Genomic DNA, 17,700 nt, shown 5'->3' with positions numbered 1-17,700 from the left:
GTTAGATAGAGCAGAACTAAGAGGCCAGCACTTTCCCCTCAGAGGTCTGGGTCCCAGCCCTGCAGGCCCCTTCCCTGAGCTTTTCCATTCTTTTGTCTGTTACCTTAAACCCTAGAGACAGCGACTCTTTCTTGCAGCTACTTTGCTGTTTCTGTTTTTGCCTTTTCAAGCCTTTGATGTACATTTAACCAGTTTATCACATTCTCCTTGTTGAAATACCTGTGATTTCTGTCTTCCTGATTGCACTATGAGTGTTAAAGCTATACATGTGGGCTATGGAAACTAACTGCAGAGGAGAATCATCTGAGACCTAATTAGAGTGGTCAGAATTGTGTAACTTGAATATCGTCAGTCAGGTTCTTTATTGCATTAAGCAAGAGCAGTTAGCAAGTTAGAGCAACTGGTAAGCATCTAGGTTTGAAAACCTTTAGAGAGGATTAAACAGTTTGTGTCCTAAAGATGTCCTTAGGATCTAAACCTTTCTCCCCTCTTAAGTCCATTTTATTTTTTCTTAAACGGTCAAAGTTCCTTAACTTGTGGCTCCAGAAGTTTTTATGCACTCTAGACTGTAGAAAGTAGATTACTTCATCATAATTTCTTGTAGGTTTATTATCTGTGTGGGTTACTTTTGAGTTTTACTCTTTCCCTTTTGGCTCGAAATTGTGATGGTTACTGTTTTTTTTCTCCCAGTGGACATTTTCAGTCTTATTTAATGCTATATATTTAATTTTAAGGTCATTTCTTTTTCACGGTGTTATATTAGAAGCTTTAACCTGAAAGCCTAGATTCTTGTCATAGGATAAGTGTTGCTGATTCTCAGCACCTTTGTTTCTTCTTCAGGACACAGCCAGCGTGAAGTCCTCCAGTAGTCTGGAACCCAATCTTTTTTGTGATGAAGAGATTCCCATCAAGTCTGAGGAGGTGGTCACTCACATGTGGACAGCGCCCTCCTTCTGTGCAGAGCATGCTTACTCTTCTGCTTCGAAGACTTGTTCCCAAGGTATCACTACCCTTTGGAGCAGTGTGGGGAGGAGAAAAGCCTGAAATCTGTTTAAGCACAAATTCTGGACGTGAAATGTGATAGAACCTGAGCATGCGTGTTTTTCTGTTGTAAAATGAGAACTCCCATAGAGTTATTGAGTTCTAATTAGAAGAACTTTAGAGGCAGTCTAGTCCCATCCAGTAACCCCGTTTTATTTTTATAAGATCCCTGGTAAGTAGTTATTTATCCTCTATTTGTTCATTACCAGTGGTTGAAGAACTTGCTGCTTTTTAAGAATATTCATTCTAGTTTTCGTAATCTTTGTAAGTTCTTCCCGTGGTGGATAATTTCTCTATTGTATTCACTTTTTTCCCCTCCAGTGAAAATAAGTCATATGCTTTAGGTCACACCTCTAGAAAATGGAGTGTTACTTTCTTCATAGTAGAGTTCAGGATTTTATGGAACAGCGTATTATTGTCTGTTTATTAGGCAGATAACAGCTTATTTATGTGGGGTAGTTATATGCTTAATCTTCTGGTATCCTTTAAAATGGAGAGAGCATGGGTTAAGAGATTCTCTCCCATTCTTCTTCCCTTTCAGTCACAAGATAAAGAATCAATAAGGAACCTGTTACCCCCACCCCACCCCCACCCCCACCCCCAAAACTAGTTTTTTTTAAGAGTGGTCATTAGAATTCTAGGTTCTTTTGTTGTTGTATTTGTTTTTAATTTCATTTTCACTTTCATACTGATGTGGTGAATCCAAACAGCTGAATTAAGTGTTGCAGGAGAAGGGACAATTGCCCTAAATATTTACTTTGAAAACAGTAAATATTTTCCTGCATTTTCCCAATAGTTTTCATTTTTTGTTTTGTCTTACATTTTGGGGGAAAGGTTCTAGCACCCCAAGGAAGCAACCTCGGAAGAGCCCTTTGGTGCCTCGGAGTTTGGAGCCTCCAGTGCTGGAGCTGTCCCCCGGAGCTAAAGCCCAGTTGGAAGAACTTATGATGGTCGGGGATCTCCTAGAGGTGTCTTTGGATGAGACGCAACACATATGGCGGATTTTGCAGGCCACACACCCACCCTCTGAAGACAGATTCCTGCATATCATGGAGGTATGGCTTTACAGCTTGCTTATGTGGGTTGGTTTTTTTTTTTTTTTAATCTTTTTAGGACCGCACCCATGGCATACGGTGGTTCCCAGGCTAGCCGCCGGCCTATACTACAGCCACAGCAATGCATGATCTGAGCCGCATCTGTGACCTACACCACAGCTCATGGCAAGGCCAGGGATTGAAGCCACATCCTCATGGATCCTAGTCGGCTTCGTTAACTGCTGAGCCAGGAAGGGCTCTTATGCAGTGGTTTTAAAACCAACTAGAATGCCAGATTCCTTGGAGGTACCACAAATTGCAGCAAGGGGATGACTCGGTGGGTTGTACTCTGGTTGTTTCACTTTCTTATTAAGCCAGAGTGGTTCTAATTTATGGTTTTCTTTATCGAGATTTTATGTAATAATTTAATTTTTTTTTTTGTCTTTTTTTTTTTGCTATTTCTTGGGCCGCTCCCGTGGCATATGGAGGTTCCCAGGCTAGGGGTCCAGTCGGAGCTGTAGCCACCGGCCTACGCCGGAGCCACAGCAACGCGGGATCCGAGCCGCGTCTGCAACCTACACCACAGCTCACGGCAATGCCGGATCGTTAACCCACTGAGCAAGGGCAGGGACCGAACCCGCAACCTCATGGTTCCTAGTCGGACTCGTTAACCACTGCGCCACGACGGGAACTCCAATAATTTAATTTTTAAAAAGACCATTTCTGCTGAAAAGAAAGGAAGGTGCTGAAAACCACAAGTTTTGAACAGCTTCCTTAGCCCAGACTCACACTATTGAAAGGCTCAGAAGTTGGGGAAGGGAAAATATCATGCTTGAACAGAAGCAAGGGAATGGTTAAAAGAAGCAGATGGGGTGGGAGGGAGAGTCGCATTCCTGTGTTACACTGCAGCAGAGCAGTGTGTAACATCCATTTATACAGGCCGTATCCCAGGTCTCTTTCCTCCTCTCTGTAGTCCTGAAGGGGGTGGTGGGGAGATAGACACAGCAAGTCTGGAGCACATTCTATGTGTGGAGACGGAAGGATCAGGAACATGGAAACTTGCCCAAGGTCACACATCTAGTAAAAGCAGAGGGGCCTGGGTTCCAACTCTGGCATTTGACTCCTGTATTCTTTGCATTATTCTTTTCCATTACTGATTTCCATGAAACGGAAGGTACAGTGTCACCAGCAGTTGATGCAGGCACGTTTGGTGCATACCGGGTTGTCTCTGATTTGGGAGTCAGATCGAAGACGCTTAATTTAGATAGTGTTTTCCAATTGAAAAGCGTTTTCTTCACATCCATTATCTCATCTGATCCTCTTCAATAAAGATTTTACATATAAGGAAACACCAAGTATTGAGGAGTTAAATACCCTACTCAAAATGTGATAGATTTAAGACATTTGTAATCCAGTGTTTTTTACAACTGTGTAGATTCTTTGGTTCCTGTCATGTTTTTCCAGCATCAAATCTGTGAAAAATAAATCTTCAAATGTTATTTCCTAAGTAACTATCAAGCTTATGTTTTTTCAGTATTTCTTTTTCTAGCTCACCCCCTGTTCTTTCTGTTACTAGGTACATTTTTACTATCAAAATCTTTAGTATTTATTACCTTGGCACATTATAGCAACAATATTAGACAGTCAAAAAGAAAATGAGAAGTTTTTTTTTGCTTTGTCACAGAAGTTATTTCTTAGCTTTTACCAAAGTCACTGCTTATCTTTTGTAATGAGATCATGGATAAAATTTTGTACATTTTGCTCACTTTTTTGGTAACTTCTTAACCACCAAGAATTTACTGAATTAATAAAAAACTTTAGTACTGGTAAATGAAGACCAAAAAAGTTACTCCATAATTTAGTGTACATTTAGTATGTTTAGCTTTCTATGTATGTTTTTATCTCAGTTACAAGGAGGTGCTATAGACTGTTTTAATACATGCTAACAATTTTTTTTTTGCCTTTTTTTTTTTTTCACCCCCTCTGACAAGCTAAAAATAAACCAGATATTGGAGTTCCCATCATGGCTCAGTGGTTAACAAATCCGACTAGGAACCAGGAGGTTGTGGGTTCAATCCCTGCCCTTGCTCAGTGGGTTAAGGATCCAGCGTTGCTGTGAGCTGTGGTGTAGATTGCAGACACGGCTCGGATCCTGCGTTGCTGTGTCTGGCGTAGGCCGGCGGTACAGCTCTGATTCGACCCCTAGCCTGGGAACCTCCGTATGCCGAGGGAGCGGCCCAAGAAATGGCAAAAAGACAAAAAAACAAACAAACAAAAAAAACCCCAGATATTTTATTTAGGGCTTGCCATTGTTTTCTACTGTTATCTTCATTGAATATTATATTTACCTTGAAATATTTTTAGAACATTTATTGTGGTATGATGGACACAACATAAAATTTATCACTTTAACCATTCTTAAATATACAATTAATTCAGTTGTTTTAATTACATTCATAATGTTATACAACTAATACCACTCTTGATTTCCAGGGCTTTTAAATTATTCCAAATAGAAACTCTGGGAGTTCCCATCGTGGCTCAGCAAAAATGAATTCGACTAGGAACTATGATGTGGCGGATTCGATCACTGGCTTTACTCAGTGGGTTGGGGATCTGGCGTTGCCGTGAGCTATGGTGTAGGTCACAGACACAGCTCGGATCCCGCATTGCTGTGGCTGTGGCGTAGGCCAGTGGGTTCAGCTCTGATTAGACCCCTAGCCTGAGAACCTCCATATGCTGAGGGTTCGGCCCTCATAAAAAGATTAAGAAAAAAGAAAAAAGAAACTCTGAACCCAGTAAATAATAAATCTCATTTCTCTCCCCCAGCCCTGGTAACTCATATTCTGCTTTCTTTCTCTACGAAATTGCCTATTCATGGTACCTTGTATAAGAGGTTAAAACTGTTTTTATTTTTATTTTTTGTCTTTTTTTTTTTTTTTTTTTTTTTTTTAGGGCCACACCCAAGGCACATGAAGTTTCCCAGACTAGGGGTCGAATCGGAGCTGTAGCTGATTTGCTGGCCTATACCACAGCCACAGCAATGCGGGATTCGAGCCGCATCTGCACAGCTTACGGCTGCAGTGGATCCTTAACCCACTGAGCGAGGCCAGGGATCGAACTGCGTCTTCATGGATGCTAGTTGGGTTCCTTAACCACTAAGCTACAACGGGAACTCCTAAAACTGTTTTTAAATGTCTTGCTTAAATTTTTCTGTTTTTATGTTATTGAAGGATGACAGCATGGAAGAAAAGCCATTGAAAATAAAAGGAAAGGACTCTTCAGAGAAGAAACGGAAACGGAAGCTAGAAAAAGTAGAACAGCTTTTTGGAGAAGGAAAACAGAAGTCCAAGGAGTTAAAGAAAATGGATAAACCTAAAAAGAAGAAATTAAAATTAAGTGCAGAAAAATCAAAGGAGCTGAACAAACTGGCCAAGAAACTAGCAAAAGAAGAAGAGAGAAAGAAAAAGAAGGAGAAGGCTGCTGCAGCCAAAGTTGAGCTTGTGAAAGAGAGTTCTGAGAAGAAGAGAGAGAAGAAGGTGCTGGACATCCCTTCCAAGTATGACTGGTCGGGAGCAGAGGAGTCTGATGATGAGAACGCAGTGTGTGCGGCTCAGAACTGCCAGAGGCCCTGCAAGGACAAGGTGAGTCTGGGTGCACCCGGAGAGCGCCAGTGTGGGCCAAGGGCCATGGCTTTCGTACAGTGATGGTCTGATTGCATTCCAGGATTTGGCCTTCCAGCGTCATTTGTCTAATTCAGTTTCTATAAACTTTTCAGTTATGATCCTCTTAATAAGAGAAATGTGGTTTTAAATAATTGTGTATTTGGTGAACAGCCAGAGAGGAGCCCCGTGATGGCCCGGGAGCAGTGTCTCCTGTGTGGTTGGCTCAGCAGTGACAGAGCAGTCTGTGCCTTGTCAGTTAGCTGCAATGGCCTGAGGAAGTCCCAGCCAGTGTTCTCAGAGCTGAAGCAAACGGCAGTGAGGTTTGTTCTGAAGGCCTGAAACCAAGGAGTTAGTCTGTGTCTTGTCCACACTCAGGGCTGTGTATATTCCCCTAAATGAAATATCCCCTGCAAAAAAATACGTCCTGAATTTTAAATATAAGCGTATATGATGGTCATTCTTAAAGTAATATTGATGTTATAAACCTATGAGACAGATGGATGGACTTCATGAAAAATCCTAGTTCATTAAGTGGCTAGAGGCATCTGTTACGGTGTTCCCATCAAAATTATTAGTAAATTCATAATTTTAATTTGATTGTCTTCTTATACCACTTGATAGGTAGAATTTTAATAGCTCCTCGATTTGAATATATAAACAGAATAAATACAACTGCATTGCTATTCCCTTTCTTGCCTCTTCAGTTAAATACTTATAGCGTGAAGAGGTCACCTTGTCCAGCCCTTTCATTTTACAAATGATGAAACCAGGACTGAGTGAAGATAAATGATGTGACCAAAGTCACAGAGCTAATTAGTGGCAAAACCAAAAGTAGAGCACTGGTTCCCTGGTTTTCAGACCAGGTTCTCCCCACCAGTGTCCCCGCCTCACCAGTAATTGAGATGTGAGTACAAGGACACATTGCAAAACGAAATGGTGTGTGTTAAAATTATATGAATATATAAAAAAGTGTACATCCTGGAGTCTAACCTTCCAAGGGCAAAAGCTGTTAATATTGTAATATATTTCCTTCCAGTCCTTTTTCTGTAAGTTTGTTTCATATTCCATCATTCTGTATTGACTTTTGTGTCTTGTTTATTAATTTCATAAGCATTTTTTATATTACAAACGTTTTAAAGCATTTTAGTAGGTACATTATATGTGCATGTATCATTTTTATCCTTCATTTGATTTTGTTCTCATCTGAATTTGTTTATTGAAGTGGCTGATGAAAGATGCACTGTTTCTCTTTGGGTACTAAAGTATTAGCAGTGTAGCGTTGGAAGAACTTTCTCCCTTTTTTTTCCTCTTTTAACCAATTTCATGGCAGTTGCAGGACTGGCAACAAGATGTGATGTTTCTTTTCTAGGCTTTCCTATCTTCCTCCAATGTTTATATCCATTATGAACCTTTTTCTTTTTTCTCCTTCTCACTTAATAATCTCTCCCCTTTCCTCTGCTCAGCATTTAAAAAACGGTTCAGTTCATTTATTATCCCTGTTATCCTGTAGCATAAAAACACTACAGGCAGTTTTTTTCTCATTTTCCATAAAATTGTTAAATTAACACATGTCCAGCTTATTCTCAGTGTCAGGGGATAAGGGCAGATAATCTATATGAAAGCACTTATTAACCAAAAATGCGGTGTAAATGTTAAAATATGATCATTATTTTTAAATGAGCCCTGAGATTGTTTCTAACATTACAGGTATTTAAAAAAATCTATAAAGTTATTATCTATATTTTGATGGAGCAAAAGATTTAGCTGAATATCTAGAGAAAATGTTGTTTAAACATATACAAAGATTTGTACAGATTACAAAAATTTGTCATGATTGATACAAAAAAGTTGTTAGAAAACATACCCAGGTCAGCAAGTGTGCCTTAACCTGTCAGTAGCTTACATAAAAGAAACTTATTAATGGTGTATTTCTATAATATGTTTAATTTTAAACAAATTATTTCAGATGATAAACATTTTGCTGATCATTGCTGTTTTGCAGTTACTATGGTTCTCCAAGTTTGTTTGACACTAGTTTTACTAAATAAAAGGTGTATTTCTTTACAAACTTTATAAAGAATTTTACAGCTTTCTCAGTTTGAAGTATAGTGTTTCTTTAAGAAAAGCACATTAAATGCCTTCAGAACAAAAGAATGACAGGAAAATGTTTTTTAGGGAAGTCTGTGTTCTTTAAATATCATGCAGCAAAAAAAAACCTATTCAACTAAGGTTCATGCATATTTAGGTAAATATACATTTGCCATTTTTCTAACTAGTAGTTGCTATATTGCTTTTACCTAAAAATGTGCATATTGAGAAAACTTTGAAGGATTAAATGTACCTAGTTTCAATATCAAGATGTTTTAGAGAAAAAAAAATATTATCAGAGTAATATAAAAGATTATAAAAAACCCCATCTCTTCCATCATTATCAAATTAACTTAAGTTGAAATTAATTTTAAAAATAGTAGCGAACAGTTTTCAAAAAATTAGTTTTAAGGTTCAGAGTCTTTTTCTCCCTGAACTTTGCCAATTTCATTCAGTCTTATTGGTACCAAGAGTAAAAGAAGTTAACTCGAAGAAGCAAATTCTTTCATGCCAATGTTTAAGTAACACTTTTTTCTGTATTAGAATAAATACTTAATCATCTTACTAATGAAAATAGACTTTTTTCCCCTGTGCCTTTTTACCTTCTTACTATGGGCCTTTTCCTTAGCCATTACTGCTTCCCTAAGAAGTTTGGCACAGTAAATAAATAGAGATTACACTTATAAACTTCTCTCTTACTTTTACTATTCGTTAGGCTTTTATGATTCATATCTCCTTTTAGCGTAGATAATCAGAGGCTTGATTACCTGGATGAGTGACACACACACACACACTGGTGACATTGTGATGGGGGAGTCAACTGTCCAAGCTTGCCTTTGACTTTTCTAGTTTTAGTACTGAAATTGTTGTGTCTTGGGAAACCTGTTAATCTCTGGGATTAACAGACTGGGAAGGTTGATTACTTATTGTAGAGAGTACCGTAAAAACACACGAGGATTCTGAACATATGTTGTACTTAAGTGAATTGTTTTAATTTTCCAATCTGGCTTTTGCAAGAAACTTTGGTGCAAAAGAGATTGAATGCCAAAATAACAAAAGCTCAGTTGAGTAACTAAGCTAAGAATATGACTAAATCACCAGGCTTTCTTTTTTCCCCGCAGTATAGTAATATGTGCTAAGAAATGAACAAATTATAATATACTAAATATTTTTCTTAGGTGTATATGTGGAACCATATAGCAAAATGTGAAATGCCAAACTAACTTTATTTCCACTACTTAATATATTTCTCTTTTAAACACACATTCCCCCCAATTCAGTAACCTCTTTTTACTATAATGTTAAATCTCTCAACAACTTTTTTTTTTTGGCTGCGTCTGTGGCAGGTGAAAGTTCCTGGGCCAGGGATTGAACCCACGCTGCAGTTGCAGCCTCTGCCACATCTGTGGCAACACCAGATCCTTAACCGCCACGCCAGAAGGGAACTTCTATGATGTTAAATCTCTTATCAGTTGATATTGGAACAGCTTATAGCTGTGAAGTTTTTCAGTAATTGCTTTTGTGATTGATAAGTATATCTTCCAGAAATATTGAAAGGGGAAATGACTACTAGAACTTAAAGTGCAGTTGGCCAAATTCTGCATTCTTGAGTGTTAGGGCCATTGCAGAGTCTGTTGCCTGTGTCAGAATCTTCTGTGTATTCAGCTGACTTTCCAAACTTTAATTTGCCTTGTGATCTTGTGGGCCATTTCACACAAGGTAGAAGTGGAGTTTGTTAGTGGATGAGCATGATAAAAAGATATTAGTTAAAGAAAGCGGTTTTTCCCCTGCTAGATTATTAGAGTAAATTGTTAGTATGACCTCTAGGCCGGGATAGATCTCAAGAAAAGTTATATACTTTTTGGGGGATGGTGGAAGATCTGGACTTAGGACTGGACTTCTGTCACAAAAAGGGAAAACTTTATTTTCCTTATTTGAAAGAGAGTGGTAGGTTGGCTATTGGGAAACCAGTGAGTGTAGTGCAGAATTAGATTTTAATGGACATGGGGCTACTGTTCTTGGCAGCAAATACTGATACATTGGTACCTTTCTCACCCAAGGGGGACTGAACTGGAGGTAGGAGGAGCTCTCTGTAGAGTCGGAGGCATCATAACAGGGTGACAGCCTCGGTGTGGGCAGCCCAGAGTAGCACAGCTCACCTTCCCACTTCACTTACCCTGAGCTCACCTACCATCACATCAGCACGTTGTAGATCTTCACCTGCTTGTAGTATCTTTATTTAATCTGTTGCACGGAAGTCGTCATCTCCCTTTTCTCTCTCCAGTATAGTTTGCCACATAGCAACGTTTTGTCAGTTATTTTCTCTACTGCGCAGACCTCAGAAGCTGAATATCACACAAACAATTACAAAAAAACCCACAATTTATTTAAGGAAGTAATCTGAACTTACAGGAAGCACATCATACATCACATAGTGCCAGCCAGTGATCATCAAATTTAGAGTATATAAGAATTTCCTGGGAGTTCCCATCGTGGCGCAGTGGTTAACGAATCCGACTAGGAACCATGAGGTTGCGGGTTCGATCCCTGCCCTTGCTCAGTGGGTGAAGGATCCGGCGTTGCCGTGAGCTGTGGTGTAGGTCGCAGATGCGGCTCGGATCCCACGTTGCTGTGGCTCTGACGTAGGCTGGCAGCTATAGCTCCGATTCAACCCCTAGCCTGGGAACCTCCATATGCCGCAGGAGCGGCCCAAGAAATGGCAAAAAGACAAAAAAAAAAAAAAAAAAAAAAAAAAGAATTTCCTGGGAGCTGATGAAAAAAATGTGGGTTTTGATTTGTACTTCTGAGATACTCCCAAGTCTGTAGGTTTGGGGTTGGTTTCAGCTACATTTTTAACAGACACATCAGGTAATTCTGTTGTAAGTGCTGCTGGTCATTACTTGAAGATGCAGAATTTTTGTGTAAAATAGAATAATGAATAGAGCTCTGTGATGTAGATCTTAAATAGTGCCTCGGGTATCCCAGGCTGAGGACTGGCTGTTTTGCCAAACATTATTTCATCTGATCCTCTAAATTATCCTGTGAGCAACATGTGATCTCCACGTTACAGATGGAGAAATGGAGTTTTGGAGATGAAGTGACTTGCCTCAAATTGTACCTCTGAACTCTGAAGTTCTGAAGGAGTTCAGTAATGCATTGTCTCTTTAAGACTTAGATTCAGGAACAATGGAAGCAAAAAGATTATTTTGACAAATAATTTATCCCATCCTTTAGTAGAAAACCTTGAAACTCCTAACACGACTTCACACTTTGGATAAGTTTTATAATACATGGAAACTGATTTTGAAAACTACTCACTTTCCCTGCCAAAACTGCCTTCCTCTGTTCTTTCTTGTAAGCTGTACTCAAGTACTTAATTGATTCCTTTATACTTCTTGCCTTGTTCTGATTTCTGGCAAAACTCATTGTTTTAATAAGTAGCTTCTGACGTTGCCAGTGAAATGATCTACTTTTGTACTGGGGAGAGGAAGAGTAAGTAGGTTCTTAAAAGTTCTAATCTGCCATGGCATCAGCTGTAAAAACTACCCCAGTCACCTGCCAGATAGGAAAGCCCAAAGTCACCTCACTGTTAATTATATGCTCCAGGCTTTTGGTCACCAAACAAGAGGCCTTTTGTAGCCTCCTGTAATCACCATACTCCCTGAAGGGTCAAAGCTTGCCTGGTACCTGCCACTGACCTGTCAGTTACCCAGACTTCAATTTTAAATCTCAGAGTGATCTATTGACCTGTGTCTTTGACTGTTTTATTTGGTTAATTTGTAAGATTTGACCTCTGATATTTGCTAACTTTTTATAGGGAGTTGTATTTGTAACGGAAGAAGAGAAGAATAAAAAATATTAGTTTTAAAAGTGGCCTATGTGACTGCTTTTCTAAAAAGGTATTTAAAGCTCTTAGTACTTTGGCTTATCTCTTTGAAATAAAGCTAATACACAGGGTTGCCTTCACATTGTTGTACTCTTCCTTTCTTGATTGATAATTGCATTGTCTTATAGCCTAGAAATTGTTAATATTAGCTAAAACTACTTGGCTGCTCTATTAGAAGTTCCTTTTTTGTCAAATTTTCTCAAACATTTTTCTGCCTCACAAGGAGCCCCAGGTATTTACAAGGTAATGGAGTACCTAAGAGGCCTAATTGTGTGGACATATTATGGAAAAAATAATTCGGGGGTATTAACTTCCCAGCTTCTTTCTTTAAAAAATAACCCCATAAAAAGTCATTGTCTACCTCTGGATATCCCAGTTATTTGCTGTCATTTAAGCCAAGAAAGTTCTTTGGTTTGTTTTTACTCTAGGCGTTAATGTTTATGTAACCTAAACATTCTCCAATCTTGTCTCCAACAGGTAGACTGGGTACAGTGTGATGGTGGCTGTGATGAGTGGTTTCATCAAGTTTGTGTGGGTGTGTCTCCAGAAATGGCGGAAAATGAAGATTACATCTGTATAAACTGTGCAAAGAAGCAGGGGCCAGAGAGCCCCAGTCAAGCACCACCTCCTTCTTTCATAATGAGCTACAAACTACCAGTGGAGGATCTTAAAGAGACCAGTTAGCAGGTGCTGGGATACAGTTTGGGACATGGGGAAAATGGACCACACTGGACTGTAGTCATCAAGCAGAGTGGTTTAGATCCACTCAGAATGTTGCTTCCAAAGACGAATGGCCTTCTGAGAAAGTCCTCTTAGCTGACTTCCTCTTTGCATGGACGTGTGGTCTCCATTCTCTGTCAGCACATCTATGCTGAGGGTGTCTTCTTTGGCACAGCAGCCAGTGTTTCAGTTCATGTCTCCTCTGAGATTGATTGTCACACGAAGGCCAGACATTCGATTGAGTTCTGGGGTGGCTGGTGGGCATTCACGCCTTGGTGTGCTAGCAGGGATTGTAGGATATGGCCTCTGGCCAGTTGATGTTAGCTAGAGGTTTACAGCCCAGGGGCAGCACCACCTACCGCCTGGAGGGGCTGACTAGTTGGCGAGGAGTCAAGAGTACCACTTTCCTTCACTGTAACCTGGCATGTGATGCCTTACAGATCCAGCTAGGAGAGCATCAGGACCGAAGTTACTCCTGTTAGAGGATAGTAGGTCTGTAGACCTCAGTTCCTTGTGCTTGTTTGTACCAAGAACAAAACCCCAAATGAGAGGCAGATCCCTGATCGTCCTGAGGAGGAGGATGTCCTCTGGTTCAGAAGTCTGACTAGCTTGGCTTCTGGGAAGAAGAGCTTTTCTCATTTCAAGGCAAGGAGACTTTTTGGCTTTGAGAAGTCCTGCTGCCTTGGGTCTGCATTTTAGAGAAGAGCAGGTACGTGTCTCCAGGCTTCTGCAGAAGCAAAGAAGACGAGTCAGAATGTTTTACTGAGCCACAGTGATGCATGCTTTCTGGGGAAACCTTCATTCACAAGCATACCAGATACCACCAGGCTTCAGGCATGGCCACAAGCGAGACCAGCAGATAACAGCTTTTGCCTTGCAGCCCCGCCCCCACTGAGTGTGGTTTCCAGGACCACCGGTTTCTGGTTGTGGCCCACAGCAGACGCCGTGGAATCTCACCATGGCTTCCTAGGAGGACGTGGGCTTAGAGCTCCTCTGGGTGATAAAGTTGTTTTAGTAAATTCATTTTTTAAAAAAGAAAAGAAAAGACTTGTTTTTACTTTTTTCTAAATGTCTCTGACTACTGACTGTTCTATAAATAGATTATTTTTCCTTTTTTAATATACATATATGAATATATAAATATATATATATTTACTGTTACCAGCAGCATATGACAGAGTTTCGACATCAAGAATCCATTTGGAAGACAAACAAAAAAAATCCATTTGAGGGCTTGCTTTTTCTCTTGTTGCTTTTTAATAAAGAAATCCCATTCCTTCCTTGTAGTACAAGGAGTTAGCGCTTCCTTATCCATCCTAGGCTGATCAGATCTTCCATCCTGTTTTTGTTCAAATAGATAACTATTTCCCTGTGTGTTGGGACATGTCCCTGTCTGTGGGGAATTTGGGCCTCACTGTGTCTGTGGTGGTGGGTCTGGTCTGTACTCTTTTGTATGTGAATGTTAGAAGCTGTGGTGCTGCGTCCTCTTCCGTCCTGTCGTGTTCTCTGTTCTTGTGAAGGGGCTAGGTCAGCGCTATGGAAACTTTTATTAGAAGGGGACTCATTTTTTTTTTTTTTTTTTTAAGGGACAAAAAAAAAAAAACCCAAAGAAACCCACCGAACAAAGTAAAAATGGTGTTTTGTCTTTACTATCCCGTGTCCCTTTATTTTGGTTTAGAAATCGTGGTTTGACTTAAACTCATCAGCTTACCTTTTAAAAGGGGGTTCAGGGTGGGCCCAGAGAACAGCTTACACTCTCCTCTTCCCTTTCTGCCCTAGTCTCTTTTAAAGAAATGTTTTCTAGTAACTAGAAGTGAAATGTACTGTCCAGTCACAGTTTGAGTGGGTATGAGATTTAACTCAAAAGGCATCTTACCGAAAAAAAAAAGAAAAACTTTTCCTATAACATCCAGTTTCTGGAAGTGCTTTCTCTATGGTTTGTATTCCCTATTTTTTAGTCACTCTTCCCTTACTATCAAATATTTTGTTTTGACCTGTTAAGAGGTTCCTAAGTGTTGGTGTGCATGTCTTAAAATCTGTAGCATATGTATGATTTAAGATTTCAGTGGAAATTGCAAGGTAATTAACCAATTTCATAAGTTTTCATTTTGCTAATCTATATAAAGATATTATTGCTTAGTTAAGAATTTCATGTGGTTGATATTCTAGAGAAAGCACACTATTTTTTATCTTTTGGTCGTCTCTGAAAATCTTCAAATGCTTATGGGTTAAAAATTGAGTGTAGTCGTAAGTGATGGCTGCTTAGGATACACTTAAAAATATTTTATTGTTCCTTCATTACTCAGCCATCAGTTGAGGGGCCTGAGGATGCTGAGAAAGACAGCTAAGGGGTTTTACTTCATGGAGTGTGGTAGATGGCTGTAGAGAACTGTTAGGGAATAATTTAGGTCCATAGTATGCTGTTTGCCTGAGTATTTGACCTGAGTGAAAAACGCAAGACAGTTTCCAACCATGAATAGCTTCCTGTTTATCGTCTGACATTTTGAAACTTAAATATATCATTTAATTCACGCTGGGATTTTCTGTTTTTATTTGGAAGTCACAGAGGATTTGGTCTGACTCTGACCCTTTAGACCAAGGCTGAGAAGAACGGATGAGAGAAATTAATTTTAAAAAAGAAAATAAAAATATATAGAAATATATAATTTGGGAATTAATGAACTAAGATTCATCTGTTTTAAAAAATGCTGATGTTCTGTTATAAAACTTTCACTTAGAGGAAATTACAACTTAACTCCATTCTTCCATATTGTAACACTTCGTATTAAAACTTGATTTAAAATACCGTTTTACCCTTCCTAACTCCTCCCAGTTGCAATTCTTCACTTGTTATTTAAAATTATATGTTAATTCCTTTATCATAAATTGTCTTGGCAAAGGTTATAGAAAGGATGGTGAAAACTAGGAGGTCAAAGAGTAGGTGGTTGGAACCTCGTGCCCCTAGCTGCAGGTGGTACCAGCAGCGTTCTCATCTGCCTCCTGCCTGGACCGCAGAGCCAAGCGGAGCTGCTGGGGCCAGGCTTCCTCCTGGGTGCTGGACCTCTGTTCCACGTGCCTCAGATGTGTGCTTGTGGACGACAGCTTTGGTATGTTGGGCACCGGATGGTTGAAAAGGTGGATGTGACATCTGTAGTTGCCCAGGAGTTACCTTAATCATCAAAACCCCAGTGAGGGCTGACCTGTGAGAGGAGAGTGGTGTTACCTGTCCTGTCTTCTTGACTTTTGTCTTCAGTATGTGTCTAAAAAATGTCAGTTGGTTTGTTTTAATTTTTAGATTCTGAATGCAATTCGGTGGTTGTAGGAGAAACTCCCTACTTACCAGTATTTAAGTTCTATAATATGCTTGTGTGACTATGAGCCAGGACCTCAAGTAGGAGGATGAAAGGAAAAACTTGAGAAAGCCCTTCTAAATGGTAGGATTATCTACTCTTTAAAGGAGAAGTGGCCATGTGAAGTGGAATTTGAAAGTTGTAAATTGTGAAAAAATTAAGCTGTTAAAAGTCCTGCACATAACAAGGTTCAATAAAGGTTTACATATGAACTAGCTTCATATGTGTATAGAAAGTTGCTTTTGCAGTAGGTCCTTAAGTATACATTATTAAAAGCAGAAAGTTGGTTTGCATTTAACCTTTTGAAACCCCATTTAAAAAAATATTAAAGCATATCATTACTTTGGATATGAATATGCCAAGTGGCATTTGGTATTTACAGCACGAGAAGGAGGGAATGGATGTTAGTATGTTTTGGAATTGAAGGCTTCTCTTGGCCTGGATCATATCCAGTGACCACTATGCAATGAATGATGTGTGCTAGAAAAGGATGTGACGTGTTTTTAATGTTGTATCCTGCATATTCTTCCATTTGCAATACTCCAAGATGTCTAAACAGGAATGTCTTTTGTAAACCTCAAAGCCTGTTGATTATTCCCTTGCATATTTATTTCCCTGTTAGTGAGACACTTGAATATAATATGGACTCTTAATTTACCAGGGTTTTTGATGGTGCCTTATAAAAAGTACAACTTGATTTCTGGTTTTTTGAGCATGTTTTGCATTTCTTATGTTTTCTGAAAGAACATTAGACATGGTTATTTGCATTACATCTGAAAAATAAAAATCTGTGTGTGCTCTCAGGATCCCCCTACTCTGTCATTTGCATTGATGGCAACTCCAAATGGGTAACCAAGGAAAGGTAAATTTTGGTGATGGATATTGATGATACGAGAGCCATTTTTAACCTGTTGGAAAAGAGTTTCTAATGTGTATTTGCTCTCTATAAAATAAGGAACTGGCCTCAAGTGACTACATCACTGGTGTAATTAGCCTGCTGCATTGCTGAGAATAGTGTCTTCAGAAAGGGTGAAGTAGAAGTGATTCCTGAAGACCTCACTTGCCTTTCTCTGTTTCCAGCAAGGATCCGGCGATGACTGACAGACACTTCCCCACCTTTGACTCTTGAGTGGCTTATCCTTTTGCAGGGAACCAGCAACAAGCAGAGAAAATGAGAAATTACTTTCCTTTTTCCTTTGGCCTCCTAGTACCTAAAGCTAGTTCCATCTGCAGTTTAGTTCAGAGAAGTAGCACTTTCTTCTCATTGCCAAGGTTACCAGGTCACGTAGGCATAAGGGATTTGTTGCTGAAAGTGTTAAGATTCTGTTTGCAGTGAAATTGGCCCCAAACATGAAGCGTGAGTGTGTATGTTTATGTGTTGGGAGGAGAATGAGTGGGAAGAAGGAGGGAAAAAAAAAAAAAATCTGGCTGTCTCAACTTGGAAAAGAATTTTCTTGCCAACAAAAAGAGACCTGAAATTTCATAAGATTGACATATTCTTTAAAGTTGTGTGGGATCCTCCCAGTTTAGACCACGTATTTCTTGGGGGCTTGGCGGTGTGGTTGACACCAATATGTTGATCCCTAATCTTTTCATGGGAAGCTTAGCCTTTATTTGGGAACCTCATGTAACACAACAAAAGAACACACTCAAGGACTCTGTTGTGTGACTAAACAAAGTGAGTTTGGAATTTCTTGACTCTTATCACCTATTTGCTCTTTAAAGTAAGTTTCTACTCTTTTTTGTAGGAAGAAAGATAATTTTATGTTTTTATATAATAAAGTCCCATGAAGTTTCTTCACAAGGCAAGGATTTTCTTTAACCTCATCTTTGGAGCATCTTAATGCAAAAAAGGCAGCACAAGAAGACTTGGCCATGGTTTGGTGGTTCCACTTGGTGAACTGTGTAGTAAGGAA

The 17,700-nt window shown here is 39.4% G+C and overlaps 1 protein-coding gene across 4 annotated transcripts in view; it reads left to right on the top strand.

Moving 5' to 3' along the window:
• The window catches only part of KDM5A (lysine demethylase 5A), an 87,778-nt gene extending 71,188 nt beyond the window's left edge, over positions 1-16,590 (top strand). For 2 of the 4 annotated variants that reach the window (XM_084956960.1, XM_084956962.1), the window contains exons 25-29: positions 841-1,000; positions 1,876-2,096; positions 5,309-5,719; positions 11,646-11,727; positions 12,192-16,590. In XM_084956960.1, the coding sequence (XP_084813086.1) occupies positions 841-1,000; positions 1,876-2,096; positions 5,309-5,719; positions 11,646-11,690 (837 nt within the window). In that variant the 3' untranslated portion in view covers positions 11,691-11,727; positions 12,192-16,590. The remainder of the gene's footprint in view (positions 1-840; positions 1,001-1,875; positions 2,097-5,308; positions 5,720-11,645; positions 11,728-12,191) is intronic. The other 2 variants (XM_021092486.2, XM_084956961.1) reach the window with 1 other exon arrangement.
• The last annotated feature ends 1,110 nt before the right edge of the window (positions 16,591-17,700 follow it).

Source organism: Sus scrofa, chromosome 5 (assembly GCF_054392235.1).
Source record: "Sus scrofa isolate SSC_HxYL_T2T_F1_AM1 chromosome 5, Sscrofa_HxYL_maternal_Yorkshire_Landrace_v2.0, whole genome shotgun sequence".
NCBI lineage: Eukaryota > Metazoa > Chordata > Mammalia > Artiodactyla > Suidae > Sus > Sus scrofa.
This window is presented reverse-complemented; position numbering and strand designations above follow the sequence as displayed.